Source organism: Myxine glutinosa, unplaced genomic scaffold (assembly GCF_964187855.1).
Source record: "Myxine glutinosa unplaced genomic scaffold, kmMyxGlut1.1 SCAFFOLD_2163, whole genome shotgun sequence".
NCBI lineage: Eukaryota > Metazoa > Chordata > Myxini > Myxiniformes > Myxinidae > Myxine > Myxine glutinosa.
In genome coordinates this window covers 12,903-27,773 of record NW_027618258.1, presented here as the reverse complement: position 1 = coordinate 27,773, position 14,871 = coordinate 12,903, and the positions used below count along the sequence as shown (strand labels likewise).

The 14,871-nt window shown below is 51.8% G+C and overlaps 1 protein-coding gene across 2 annotated transcripts in view; it reads right to left on the bottom strand.

Annotated features, from left to right (window-relative positions):
• The window catches only part of LOC144889275 (5-oxoprolinase-like), a gene marked incomplete at both ends in the record, with an annotated part of 71,672 nt that overhangs the window by 51,618 nt on the left and 5,183 nt on the right, over window positions 1–14,871 (bottom strand). Inside the window, 2 exon segments of one of the 2 annotated variants that reach the window (XM_078769349.1) lie at window positions 13,655–13,850; window positions 13,936–14,059. In XM_078769349.1, coding sequence (XP_078625475.1) covers window positions 13,655–13,850; window positions 13,936–14,059 — 320 coding nt within the window. 2 annotated transcript variants of the gene reach the window in all.

The following is a 14,871-nucleotide window of genomic DNA, read 5'->3' as shown; positions in this document are numbered from 1 at the left end:
TGCAAGGCAGCCCAAGTTTCCGACAACCACAACGTTTATCACTGCAACCACCCTTGCAAGAACACCTAACCAGCTTTAGGAGATAGTCTGGTGCTGCAGCGAGGTCAGAATGCATAGGGATCATCCTGGTGTCCATGATCCTCCATCCCCAGTCAAGCGGGTTGAGTTTGTGTCCTTTCCACTCCTGAACCTGTTGGAATACCCGTAGGCTGTGATATTTGGAAGCTGAGCTCGTGGGCGGAAGTACCCGTGGGTGCAACGATGTTTTGTTTGTTGTCACCTTAGCATTAAATTTTGCTACCCTCAATTCGTTCAAATTGTCTGATGGTTTGCCTCCGTACACACAAACCATTGCTCTGTCTCCTGCAGCAATGACCTCATCCTGTGTTGACTCTTTATTGCCGAAAATTAGGGCCTCTTGCTGGAACATTTCATTGTCCTTGAACAGTTTGAGTCCAGTGCCTTTGCCGATCCCAAAGACCCTTGATGTCGTGTCGCATCCCAGGTACGCATGGATGAAGAGAATGTTTTCACAGACTATCACCCAGAGCCTCTCTGACTTTGCCAATGTCCAAGTATTGTCTTGGATTCGACTCCTCTCCGGCCTTGTTCCTCCAGCTCTCTCTGGGCTCTGTCCCCGAAATATTCCTAAAGGTCGCACAAGATCTGCCTGCAACCCTCTTATGGTTAAACTGCCAAAATCAAGACTCTCTGCTCACCTTCACTCTTTCATTCCTTTTTTCTCCCACCTCTGGAACAAACTCCCTCACTCTCTTCAATCCCATCCACCCTCCAGGTCTTTAAAACAGCTGTTCACCACCATCTCTTATCTTCCCCCATCCAAAACCTTGATCTTTTCTACCCCTGCTAAGTTCACCCCAAATCCTCTTTTTTGAAATACCAACTTCTTTCCTGGAAGTCCTTGGTGTCCTTGTCTTTTTTCTTCTCCCACCCCACCCTTTCCACGCCGCCTCCCCCCAAGCCCTCTCCCTCCCACACATTCCCGACGTCCCTCACAAATGTTGTGTTTATGTGCTTCCCCTTCTCTCCCCATCTTGTCTACCGCTCCCCTTTTTATATACTTTGTTTGTTTGTCTGTTTGATTTGTTTGTGTGATAAATGTTAGCTCTTTCACGAGCCTCGATTATGTATACAAAAAAAAACAAAAAAAAAATAAAAAAAACTGTTCTCAGCACACTGATCAAATCTCTCACTGCAAGCATCACTCCACCTCTTGTTCAATCTGAAAATAAAGTATGATCCACTCATTATAATAGAGTATAATTTTATGTATTTGTTCAGAGGATCGACAGGTTTCAGAAAAATATCATTTTTTTTCTCTTGCAATTAGTGGTGGGTTAGGGGTAAAAGTTCGCTGGAATGACTGGACTACCTGTGGAACACCAGAATTGATGGAGCAAGTAGGAGAGAGTTGACCCTCAAGTACGACCTTCATCTTGCGATTTGTAAGGAAAGCCGGAATGATTGAATTCATCCCTCCAGATACACCATATGACTGAAAATTATGGAGCAGAACCTTGTGCCACACTTTAGCAAAGGCTTTTGAGATACCCAAAGCAACTAATCAAGCTTCACCTTTGAAATGATCCGTAATTAAGAATAGCAAATCACCAGTAGAGCGAGAATAGCAAGAATATAGACCGAGTAAGACCTACCAAGAGCAAAGCTCCAACCAGTATAGGTCTCCCAGTCACAGGAGCAAGCAAGCCTCCCAACGACAATCAATGTGGTAGTTACAATCAGGGGGGGGGCTGAATGAAATTGGGAGAAAAATGAACGGGTCCTTGCTGCCGTTTCGTGAGATGCATGCATAATATATAGGACCTCTGAAAACTTTCTAGCCGCGGGGAAAAGAGGGGGAGTGGAGAGAGAGGTTGGGGCAGGAGAGAGAGTGAGAGATAGGAAATAGGGAGAAGTTGCGTCGTAACTACTTTGAAAGCTTTTGTAATACTATATAGGACTCCTTTAAAATTGGGGGAGGGGTGAGGGAAGGGGAAGTGTAGGGGAGAGGAGAGAATGAATGGAGAGGGTAGAGGAGGAGTGTGGTTGAGGGGGAGAGAAAGAAAGGGGGGGATTTCTGAGGTCTTGAAGTCGCATCTTACATAAAGTGGCATTTCCACTGTCGTTGACATCGTTTAAGATTGAAGAGGGAAGGAAGAGGGGGGAGATTAGAGGGAGGGAGAGAGTGGTGGGGAGAGAGAGAGAGAGAGAGTGGTGGGGAGAGAGAGAGAGAGAGAGAGTGGTGGGGAGAGAGAGAGAAAGAGAGAGAGAGTGGTGGGGAGAGAGAGAGAGAGAGAGAGTGGTGGGGAGAGAGAGAGAGAGAGAGAGAGAGAGAGTGGTGGGGAGAGAGAGAGAGAGAGAGAGAGAGAGAGAGAGTGGTGGGGAGAGAGAGAGAGAGAGAGAGAGAGTGGTGGGGAGAGAGAGAGAGAGAGAGAGTGGTGGGGAGAGAGAGAGAGAGAGAGAGTGGTGGGGAGAGAGAGAGAGAGAGAGAGTGGTGGGGAGAGAGAGAGAGAGAGAGTGGTGGGGAGAGAGAGAGAGAGAGTGGTGGGGAGAGAGAGAGAGAGAGAGTGGTGGGGAGAGAGAGAGAGAGAGAGAGTGGTGGGGAGAGAGAGAGAGAGAGAGAGAGAGTGGTGGGGAGAGAGAGAGAGAGAGAGAGTGGTGGGGAGAGAGAGAGAGAGAGAGTGGTGGGGAGAGAGAGAGAGAGAGTGGTGGGGAGAGAGAGAGAGAGAGAGTGGTGGGGAGAGAGAGAGAGAGAGAGTGGTGGGGAGAGAGAGAGAGAGAGAGTGGTGGGGAGAGAGAGAGAGAGAGAGAGTGGTGGGGAGAGAGAGAGAGAGAGAGAGTGGTGGGGAGAGAGAGAGAGAGAGAGTGGTGGGGAGAGAGAGAGAGAGAGAGTGGTGGGGAGAGAGAGAGAGAGAGAGAGTGGTGGGGAGAGAGAGAGAGAGAGTGGTGGGAGAGAGAGAGAGAGAGAGAGTGGTGGGAGGAGAGAGAGAGAGTGGTGGGGAGAGAGAGAGAGTGGTGGGGAGAGAGAGAGAGAGAGAGTGGTGGGGGAGAGAGAGAGAGAGAGAGTGGTGGGGAGAGAGAGAGAGAGAGAGTGGTGGGGAGAGAGAGAGAGAGAGAGTGGTGGGGAGAGAGAGAGAGAGAGAGTGGTGGGGAGAGAGAGAGAGAGAGAGTGGTGGGGAGAGAGAGAGTGGTGGGGAGAGAGAGAGTGGTGGGGAGAGAGAGAGTGGTGGGGAGAGAGAGAGTGGTGGGGAGAGAGAGAGTGGTGGGGAGAGAGAGAGAGTGGTGGGGAGAGAGAGAGAGAGTGGTGGGGAGAGAGAGAGAGAGAGTGGTGGGGAGAGAGAGAGAGAGAGTGGTGGGGAGAGAGAGAGAGAGAGTGGTGGGGAGAGAGAGGGGGAGAGAGAGAGAGAGAGTGGTGGGGAGAGAGAGAGAGAGTGGTGGGGAGAGAGAGAGTGAGAGAGTGAGAGAGTGAGAGAGAGTGGTGGGGAGAGAGAGAGAGAGAGAGAGAGTGGGTGGGGAGAGAGAGTGGTGGGGGAGAGAGAGAGAGTGGTGGGGAGAGAGAGAGAGAGTGATGGAGAGAGAGAGAGAGAGAGAGAGTGATGGGGAGAGAGAGAGAGAGAGAGAGAGAGTGGTGGGGAGAGAGAGACCGACTGTTTCTTCCTTTTATTACAACGGTAAAAAAGATCAGTTATGTACAGTCACAAAGAAAAAAAACACAATAATTAAAATGGTCTCAAGGAGAGATTATTATCAAATCATCATCATCAAGTTTGCATATGACATCATTAAAACCCCACTTTTCTTTAAAACATGTTAAATTCTTGTTCATTTTTAAAAAACGGTACTCTAGCTTTAATCGTGCACTTACAAGAGCCTTAAAGGTAAGCAGTACATCATATGAAGAACCAAAAACGTTTCCCATTTTTTTCTTCCTGGACTTGTAAATTGCAAACTTGGCCTGGCCAATTAAAAAGTTCATTAAAACCACATTCCTAAGGGAAGACGTCCTAAAACACCATAAATAAAAACATTGTAATTGAAGAGGGAACCGAGCTTCACAAAGCGTTCCTGGAGAAAGGTAAAAAGAGGCTGCAATCGTTCACATTCAAGGTATATATAGTCCAGTCAAAATGTGAATGGACCCGCCACTAATTGCAAGAGAAACGAAGTAATACTTTTCTGAGACCTTGATGTCTATCAATATGCGGTAAAGTTTCAACGGATGCACAGAAAGGGCACAGATTAGAATTAGCAGTAGAAAACCGGTTCAGTAAAACATTATAAGGTAAAATCCAGTGTACAAGCTTCCATTGAATATCTCCAACATACTTTGGAGTAGGCAAGAGATAAAAACTTCGCCAATTGGGACAGTTGGGGGATATTGGGGGTAAAACATCCCGCCATCGAAGCCTCGGGTGCTCAGAAAATGTTTTTGCATATAAAATTTTAACGTACGCGTTGTACAAAGTTTTCTTTGGAAAGGAAGGAAGGGATAATGCAGTATCATCAGGGCTGTTCAGGCCAGGGGACAGATTAAATGGCGGGCTGAAGACAAGGAGTTTAGGGAAGTCACCTGTTGTTTCCTCGGGGGAAGGTCCAAGTTCCTCGCAGGTACTACGATACGTTGTGGATATCCCTTGAAGGAACCGAGAGATGATCCTGACAGATTTTATTCCAGTTTTTTGTGCCACAGCAGCAGCACTCAACCAGCAGCTCCCAGACTCTGTCATGAGGTCTTTTACTCGCAGCAGCTTGGCATCAACAAAACGTTGAACGAGTCCCCTATTATTTAAACTATTTTCCAGGAAGGGATTGTAGCATAGGGGTTCATTCAACAACATTCCCATGTTGTATGTTGCCATTTCACGGGAAAAGGACAGGGCTTGCCAGGCGTTCATCACCCCTTGGTAAAAGGTGGGCAGCAAGGATAAATCGATTTGATGAGGGTTCATCAAAAAAAGTTCTCGGCAGTAGCCCAGCTTGCATGTAAGCTGTAATATGCAGTTAGCCAGAGGCCTCCAGAGTCGGGCTTCATCTCCATATATAAGTTGGCGAACGATATGAAGCCGGAAGACCATAATCCGGCTGCGGATATCAATGAGACCGTGGCCACCTTCAGTAAGTGGTAGGTATGCCATGGCGGGTTGAAGCCAGTGTTTCCCACTCCAGAAAAAAATCGACAATGCTCTTTTGGAGTGTGATAAGAAGGCTCCCAGGCGGTTGTAGGCATATCTTATGCCATAGCATAGAGGCGACAAGATTGTTAATGACAAGAGTTCTTCCGCGGTAAGAAAGTTGAGAAAGAAGTCCTTTCCAACGGGCTAGTTTTGCCATTACCTTGTCCGGTAATCCGACCCAGTTCTGTTGCTCAAAGGTGTTGTCTCCGAGGAAAATGCCGAGGTATTTGATGTCATTTTTCTGCCAGTTCACTCCTCCTGGCAGGACAATTGGCGGGCAATCTCCAGGTCCTATCCAAAGGACTCTTCTTCCAGTTCACCTGGCCTGAACAAGCCTGACAATATGTCTTTAATGCCTTAGCCACCGCAGTGACATCAGCATTATTTTTCATATAAATACAAACATCATCTGCATAGGCAGAGACTTTTAGCGGTGTGGTAGGAATTGATCCAGTAAAGCCAGAAATGTGCGTACGTAATTGGAGCAGAAGAGGTTCGATGGCAAGAGAGTATAAAAGTCCAGATAGCGGGCAACCTTGCCGTACTCCCCATTGCACAGCAATGGGGCTACACAATACTTGATTAATTTTAAGAACACTGGATATATTACAATATAAAAGCTTAACATACGAGATAAAAATAGGCCCAAAACCAAAATTCTCCAAAACTCTAAAAAGGTACATGTGGTCAATACAATCAAAGGCTTTTCCTTGGTCAATGAAAAACAGACCAACATTCTTGTTAAAATTGTTACAAAACCGAATGGTATCACGGATAAGAAAGACATTAAAAATAGTACGTCCAGGGATACAAAAGGATTGATGTTCTCCTATTAGTACATTCATAAAAGGTTTCATTCGATTGGACAAGGCTTTAGCTAAAATTTTATAATCCGTACATAAAACAGAAATAGGACGCCAGTTCTCTATAAGTTGAGTGTCCGCTTTCTTAGGGATTAAAGTGGTGACTGCTCTCCGGAAACTCCACGGCAGTTGTCCGTCCTCTAAACATTCATTCAGTACCTGCAGTAGGTGAGGTCCAATGGCATCCCAAAAACACTGGAAAAATTCGCGAGTCAGCCCATCCAGTCCAGGGACTTTATTGGGTTCCAAGGCCTTCAAGGCAGCGGTGAGCTCAGGTAAACCAAGAGGATCCTCCAACTGCTGCTTCTGATCCTCCGCCAATGTTGGAAGGTTAGAAATAAGTTCAGATATTGCCTCCTGATTAATGTCATGCCACATAAACCGTTGTTTAAAATGTTTCCAGGCACATTCCCTGATTCTGCCATCTTCATAAAGGAGTTCCCCATCATGCAGCAAGCGTGTAATCACTGACGAAGAGGCCCCCCTTTTAAGGCTAAAGAAGAATTTGGTTGGAGCATCAAAGTCGTGTATGTACCTCATCTTCAGGCGCAATAAAGCATTTTGTGCTCGCCTTTCATATATGGAATTCAGTAAGGCTGTTTTCCCATGAATTTGCTGCCTCATTCCCTGCTAGCCCACACTTACGGTTCCCTGGAGCTGTTCCTGTAATTCCAGGATTTCATCTTCAAGTAAGGTTGTAGTTTTTTTTTTCGTCTTGAACACCATACGCACGATATTGTTGGCAGAACGGTCTGATGTGCGTTTTGGCATTATCCCACCATTGTCTGAGGTTTGGGAAATTCCCTTGGGAGGCAACCAGGATATTCCAAATTTCCGGAAAAAAGTCCTTAAAGGTACTATCATCAAGTAAATTATTATTAAATTTCCAAAAAGCACTCGTGTTTCGGGCAGGGGGCGGAAATTTTGAGAAATGCTGCGCTGTGGTCCGAGAATCCTGATGGGCAAATTTGGGATGACAGAACAAGGCGTTCAAGTGGAGGATTAACATAAAACTTGTCCAAGCGAGCAAGTACAATATTATTCTGAATGCATCGACACCATGTGTATTGCCTGATTGATGGGTGCTGTACCCACCATATATCTGTGAAATTCATTTATTTTAAAAATTTGGTGAGGGGGGTTGTGGAGGGCAGGATGGGGCTCTGCACTGTTCCTGTCTAGTTGGGGTTGGAGGGTGCAATCAAAATCTCCACCAATACAAACATGATTGTCTTGTTCTTTTAGGGCATTTTGGCTGTCGAGGGAAGTTAGGTGTGTCCCAACGTTACTTTAAAAATCTCGCCGAGCAACTGGTGTAGTTGGGGCATGGATATTTAAAAAAGTATAAAATTCTCCACAGTAGTGGAATTCTAGGGATGCTAGAGATCCCTTTTGTATTTCGTTAAATTTAAGCAATGAAGGCGAAAAGGAAGGGCTAAGAATTATTGCTATACCGCCTTTACGGGAGTCACCGTTACTAAAAAAGGAAAGGCCAGGGAAGAGCCTACACCACTCTGCGACACAGCAGTCGTTGGCATGGGTCTCTTGTAAAAGGGCAATGCCAACTTTCTTCTGTAATAAAAAATTTCTTACTTGAACTTTACGGACAGAGCTACATCCTCCGTTAATATTCAAGCTACAAATCGAAAAACTCATTACAAACACAAGGAGGAGTGACAACCACTCAATTTTTTGATAGCAGTTCATTCTTAGCTTTTTGTATACACTTCTTTAACCGGTGACGTTGGGAGGAATTGAAATTAAAAACATGGGGCCGTTTTACCATCAATCTAGCGGAATGTATAAAATCAGGTAGCTCCGGAAAAAAGGTTCCTATAACATTCCTTTTTCGGAATGTGCCCTTAAGAAACCTTTTTATCTCAGAGTGAGGGATTGGAGGGGTTCCTTCTTCCTCAAGGCCGCCACATTCATTAACAGAGTCATCTATATCAGATGGCTCAGATGATGTGTCGTACTGGTTTTCATCATTTACTTCCTCACCGTCATCACATCCCTCCACATTATCGGATTGGGCATGGTCCATAGAGGGAGGGGATGGGGAGGCAGAGAAATGAGCCATCTTCAGGGGAGGGGGGGGGGGGGGTACTAATTTTTGCGGTTCAACCATATCAGTACCAGTTCACTGGTAATTCCCAGTTTGTCGTTAAAGGCGGCAAAAAGGGTTGGCGTCAGGAAGGGCATCCGGCCGTAAAACATTGCTTCAAAAAGGGGACCAAAAAACAACAACAACCACGGTTCCCGAAAAAGGCCAACCCCCGCTTTGCGGGAAAAAATGGCCTCTAAAGGTGGTTATTTTTCTATATATTTATAACCATATCAGTTTCTAGGTCAGTAGACAAGGGCGAGAATTCATCCACATCTATGTCCTCCAATACAGAGAAACGATTTTCTGTGACGAGGGACAAATCTGGGGCAGGGGGGAGGGGCTGTCGGTTTTCAGTTGTGGGTTTTTTAAAGAGATGACTGTTTTCATCTGTTGTTTGCAAATGTCTTTTTCCTTTTGGGCAGACTAATTGAAACTCGTCCTGGTTAGTGGGGAGAGTTTGCAGGGGTTTGGGGGGAAAGGGGAGGGAGGACATAATCATCGGGGGAGGATTTCCATCGGCTACCACGGAGAGAGAGATAGGATCAGTTGTAGCAGGAAACAAGCTGTGATTTAACGATGTCACCTGGGGGGTGAGGTCTATTATTGACACGAGATGGCTGCAATTAGTTCCTGCAGTAGAGGGGGGGGCCCGTTTCAAGGGGGAGGCGAGGGGGGTATGGCGGGGATGCTTGGATCGGTAGTAGGAAGGCTTGGGTCGGTGGTAGAAAGACTTGGATCAGTGATAGGAACGTTTGGGTCGGTGGTGGGAAGGCTTGGGTCGGTGGTGGGAAGGCTTGGGTCGGTGGCGGGAAGGCTTGGGTCGGTGGCGGGAAGGCTTGGGCCGGTGGTGGGAAGGCTTGGGCCGGTGGCGGGAAGGCTTGGGTCGGTGGCGGGAAGGCTTGGTTCGGTGGTGGGAAGGCTTGGTTCGGTGGTGGGAAGGCTTGGTTCGGTGGTGGAGAGGCTTGGGTCGGTGGTGGGAAGGTGGGGGGCTTGCTTATTCCCGGTTCGGAGGGGAGGTTGTACTTGTGGAGAATTCTCTTTTCTGGGACAGTCATGCTTAACATGCCCAAATTGTCTGCAACCAAAACATTTTAAAACGTTGGTGGACACGTAAACTGTGTATATCTGGGAATCTTTTAAAATCATAAACACTTGCCGCCGGAATGAGACCACGTGTCTTAAATCGTTGTTCCGTGACCCGAAGGGAATTATGGAGATACGAGACACGATGGTACCATATCGGGATAACTTTAATTAATACATCGTTGGATACAAATGGGGGGCAATTGGATATCACGACTTTTATTGCTGGGCCATCAAGTGGGGAAACCATAACAAATAAACCTGGATCGATTGTCAAACCCTGTTCGACAATTTGTGGGACACAATCCGCGTCGGACAAAAAAAATAACGATCCGCTTGTTCATCCGCGAAGCGGCAACAACCTTGTCGATCCCGACAACACGACCGGCCACGAGGACAACGTCCTCGACACTAACCTCACGTTCCGGAGGTACACAAAAGAACCCGTTCTTACGGGTCAGGCTCTGAAAAGCCATAAATCGAGATACATGTAGTGCAGCTGCCATGCTGCACTTACAACAACTGCACTTACAACCCCTCCCCGACTCGGGGAGAGTGGATATATAATATAATCTTCCCTACCCGAACTCCGGGGATGGGAAGTAAACAGACCGCTCCGATTTCCCTAACTTCGGGAAAGGGAGGCAACAAAACAAACTGAAAGAAAGATAAACGAAAGGAAAAAAAGGAAATAGAGGTTTAAGATGAAAAAGCAAACACCGATAGGGCGACGCCCAAAAACGACGAACCCTTACCAGCAATCACCCTGTGCTCTCCGGCTCTCTCTCCCATCTCGACATATATGGGAATCACGGGGAAAGAACCACAAACAGACACAGGGACACAGAGGGGTGAACGGGGGGTGGGAAGGAAGCACCAACACAGAGCACTCACAGGCCTCCACAAGCAGACGCCATGACAGTACAACCAGCATACAAACGGCCAGCAGGGGGGCGAGAGAGAGAGAGAGAGAGAGGGGGTGGGGGGATAGAGGGGGCGGGGAGGGATAGAGAGGGCGGGGGGGGGGATAGAGAGGGCGGGGGGGGGATAGAGAGGGCGGGGGGGGGGGGGATAGAGAGGGCGGGGGGGGATAGAGAGGGCGGGGGGGGGGATAGAGAGGGCGGGGGGGATAGAGAGGGCGGGGGGGATAGAGAGGGCGGGGGGGATAGAGAGGGCGGGGGGGGATAGAGAGGGCGGGGAGGGATAGAGAGGGCGGGGGGGGGATAGAGAGGGCGGGGGGGGGATAGAGAGGGCGGGGGGGGGGGATAGAGAGGGCGGGGGGGGATAGAGAGGGCGGGGGGGGGATAGAGAGGGCGGGGGGGATAGAGAGGGCGGGGGGGATAGAGAGGGCGGGGGGGGATAGAGAGGGCGGGGGGGATAGAGAGGGCGGGGGGGATAGAGAGGGCGGGGGGGGATAGAGAGGGCGGGGGGGATAGAGAGGGCGGGGGGGGATAGAGAGGGCGGGGGGGGATAGAGAGGGCGGGGGGGGGATAGAGAGGGCGGGGGGGGATAGAGAGGGCGCGGGGGGATAGAGAGGGCGGGGGGGGGTAGAGAGGGCGGGGGGGGATAGAGAGGGCGGGGGGGGATAGAGAGGGCGGGGGGGGATAGAGAGGGCGGGGGGGATAGAGAGGGCGGGGGGGGATAGAGAGGGCGGGGGGGATGGAGAGGGCGGGGGGGGATGGAGAGGGCGGGGGGGGTGGAGAGGGCGGGGGGGGGATGGAGAGGGCGGGGGGATGGAGAGGGCGGGGGGGATGGAGAGGGCGGGGGGGATGGAGAGGGCGGGGGGGATGGAGAGGGCGGGGGGGATGGAGAGGGCGGGGGGGATGGAGAGGGCGGGGGGGATGGAGAGGGCGGGGAGGATGGAGAGGGCGGGGGGGATGGAGAGGGCGGGGGGATGGAGAGGGCGGGGGGGATGGAGAGGGCGGGGGGATGGAGAGGGCGGGGGGGGATAGAGAGGGCGGGGGGGATAGAGAGGGCGGGGGGGGATAGAGAGGGCGGGGGGGATAGAGAGGGCGGGGGGGATAGAGAGGGCGGGGGGGATGGAGAGGGCGGGGGGGATAGAGAGGGCGGGGGGGATAGAGAGGGCGGGGGGGATAGAGAGGGCGTGGGGGATAGAGAGGGCGGGGGGGATAGAGAGGGCGGGGGGGATAGAGAGGGCGGGGGGGATAGAGAGGGCGGGGGGGATAGAGAGGGCGGGGGGGATAGAGAGGGCGGGGGGGGGGATAGAGAGGGCGGGGGGGATAGAGAGGGCGGGGGGGGATAGAGAGGGCGGGGGGGATGGAGAGGGCGGGGGGGATAGAGAGGGCGGGGGGGATAGAGAGGACGTGGGGGATAGAGAGGGCGGGGGGGATAGAGAGGGCGGGGGGGATAGAGAGGGCGGGGGGGATAGAGAGGGCGGGGGGGATAGAGAGGGCGGGGGGGATAGAGAGGGCGGGGGGGATAGAGAGGGCGGGGGGGATAGAGAGGGCGGGGGGGATAGAGAGGGCGGGGGGGATAGAGAGGGCGGGGGGGATAGAGAGGGCGGGGGGGATAGAGAGGGCGGGGGGGATAGAGAGGGCGGGGGGGATAGAGAGGGCGGGGGGGATAGAGAGGGCGGGGGGGATAGAGAGGGCGGGGGGGATAGAGAGGGCGGGGGGGATAGAGAGGGCGGGGGGGATAGAGAGGGCGGGGGGGATAGAGAGGGCGGGGGGGATAGAGAGGGCGGGGGGGATAGAGAGGGCGGGGGGGATAGAGAGGGCGGGGGGGATAGAGAGGGCGGGGGGGATAGAGAGGGCGGGGGGGATAGAGAGGGCGGGGGGGATAGAGAGGGCGGGGGGGATAGAGAGGGCGGGGGGGATAGAGAGGGCGGGGGGGATAGAGAGGGCGGGGGGGATAGAGAGGGCGGGGGGGATAGAGAGGGCGGGGGGGATAGAGAGGGCGGGGGGGATAGAGAGGGCGGGGGGGATAGAGAGGGCGGGGGGGATAGAGAGGGCGGGGGGGATAGAGAGGGCGGGGGGGATAGAGAGGGCGGGGGGGATAGAGAGGGCGGGGGGGATAGAGAGGGCGGGGGGGATAGAGAGGGCGGGGGGGATAGAGAGGGCGGGGGGGATAGAGAGGGCGGGGGGGATAGAGAGGGCGGGGGGGATAGAGAGGGCGGGGGGGGATAGAGAGGGCGGGGGGGATAGAGAGGGCGGGGGGGATAGAGAGGGCGGGTGGGATAGAGAGGGCGGGGGGGATAGAGAGGGCGGGTGGGATAGAGAGGGCGGGGGAGATAGAGAGGGCGGGGGGGATAGAGAGGGCGGGGGGGATAGAGAGGGCGGGGGGGATAGAGAGGGCGGGGGGGGGGGGATAGAGAGGGCGGGGGGGATAGAGAGGGCGGGGGGGATAGAGAGGGCGGGGGGGATAGAGAGGGCGGGGGGGATAGAGAGGGCGGGGGGGATAGAGAGGGCGGGGGGGATAGAGAGGGCGGGGGGGATAGAGAGGGCGGGGGGGATAGAGAGGGCGGGGGGGATAGAGAGGGCGGGGGGGATAGAGAGGGCGGGGGGGATAGAGAGGGCGGGGGGGATAGAGAGGGCGAGGAGAGAGAGAGGGCGAGGAGAGAGAGAGAGAGGGCGAGGAGAGAGAGAGAGAGAGGGCGAGGAGAGAGAGAGAGGGCGAGGAGAGAGAGAGAGAGGGCGAGGAGAGAGAGAGAGGGCGAGGAGAGAGAGAGAGGGCGAGGAGAGAGAGAGAGGGCGAGGAGAGAGAGAGAGGGCGAGGAGAGAGAGAGAGGGCGAAGAGAGAGAGAGGGCGAGGAGAGAGAGAGAGAGGGTGGGGCGTAGAAGGGGTTGGGGGATAGAGGGTGGGGGGAGAGAGAAGGGGTGGGCGGAGAGAGAAGGGCTGGGCGGAGAGAGAAGGGGTGGGCGGAGAGAGAAGTGGTGGGCGGAGAGAGAAGCGGTGGGCGGAGAGAGAAGCGGTGGGCGGAGAGAGAAGCGGTGGGCGGAGAGAGAAGGGGTGGGCGGAGAGAGAAGGGGTGGGCGGAGAGAGAAGGGGTGGGCGGAGAGAGAGGGGGTGGGCGGAGAGAGAGGGGGTGGGCGGAGAGAGAGGGGGTGGGCGGAGAGAGAGGGGATAGAGGGCGAGAAGGGGTGGGGGGGGAGGGAGAGGGTGGACAGTGGAGTGGGGGAGAGAGAGGAAGGAGGAGAGGGGAAAGAAGAAAGGGGGAAGAGAGTGGGGGTCAAGGGGGAAGAGTGGAAAGAGGGAGGGAGGGGAAGAGAGGGTAAGTGGTGAGAATTTGGAGGGAGGGGTGGCGTGAGAGGGGGCAGGGGAAGGGGTGAGATGAGGAAGGGAAGGGCAGAAGGAGGGACCCGGCGTGCCCGGCAATGCCGGGTACCTTTGCTAGTCTAGTATAAGAAAAATTGAAGAAAAAAACAAAATAAAACAAACAAACTGACTTTCAGATCATTTTTGAAGCCAGAGCGGAAGCCATGAAGGTAGGACTGGATGCAAGGTGAGAGGTAAGCATCTGCACAGGCTGTGAATCCCCGTGGTACCACACGCACCATTGGTGCTACACGCGAAGATAAAGAGACGTGCGAGAAACCAAGTCGAAACGCCAGTTCCTCTATTTCCTCTTCATGTTTTGCCCATCTTCGGAAAGGTTGAAACACGAGTGTGTGAGCGAGAAGAATGCACATTTAGGAAAACAAAATTTAATGTGAGCATTTGTGCATACATGTACGAGTGGATTAGAACCACTGCCAAGCTCTTTATTCCTGCAGTCAGCAGACCCTGAAGTTTTCCCTCAAGATCCTCAAGGTTCACAGATTTCCAAACTTCAAGCTGTTCTCCTGTCACCCCTGCAAAACAAGTATCATTAAACTGAAAAATCACTCAGAGCGACACTTGGCAAAACAGAACAAAGTGGAATGGCACTCAGTAGAGCATCCTTTTAACCTCAAAAATAGTTGGTGGTTGAATTCAGTTGGCTGATATGAAAATCCTATTCAAATTTCAAGTCAATCGGATGAAAATTGAGACTTTTAGAAATTTGAAAAAAGCGGTTGACCTTTTGGCCGATGCTGATCTCAAAAATAGTTGTTGGTTGAATTCAGTTAACTGATGTGTATATCCCATTCAAATTTCAAGTGAATCGCATGAAAATTGAGGATTTTAGAAATTTGAAATTGTTGTTGACTTTTGGCCTATGTTGCTCTTTTGGCCTATGCTGATCTCAAAAATAGTTGGTGGTTGAATTCAGTAAGCCAATATGTAAATCCTATTCAAATTCCATGTCAATCTGATGAAAATTGAGGATTTTAGAAATTTGAAAAAAGTGGTTGACCTTTGGCCGATGTTGACCTTTTGGCCTATGCTGATCTCAAACATAGTTGGTGGTTGAATTCAATTCCCCGACCTGTATATCCTATTCAAATTTCAAGTCAATCGGATGAAAATTGAGGATTTTAGAAATTTGAAAAAAGTGGTTGACCTTTGGCCTCTTTGGTCAAAAGACCCCAAAAACAAAGGATTTTGTCAGACCACGAACTCTACCATTTGGTAAAGTTTCGTGAAGATCGGTTTAAAATTGTGACCTGTAGGCAAGTATAAGTGAGCGGACAGAAACAAACACACAAACCGGAGTGATCAACATACTTGTGTTACGGATTCG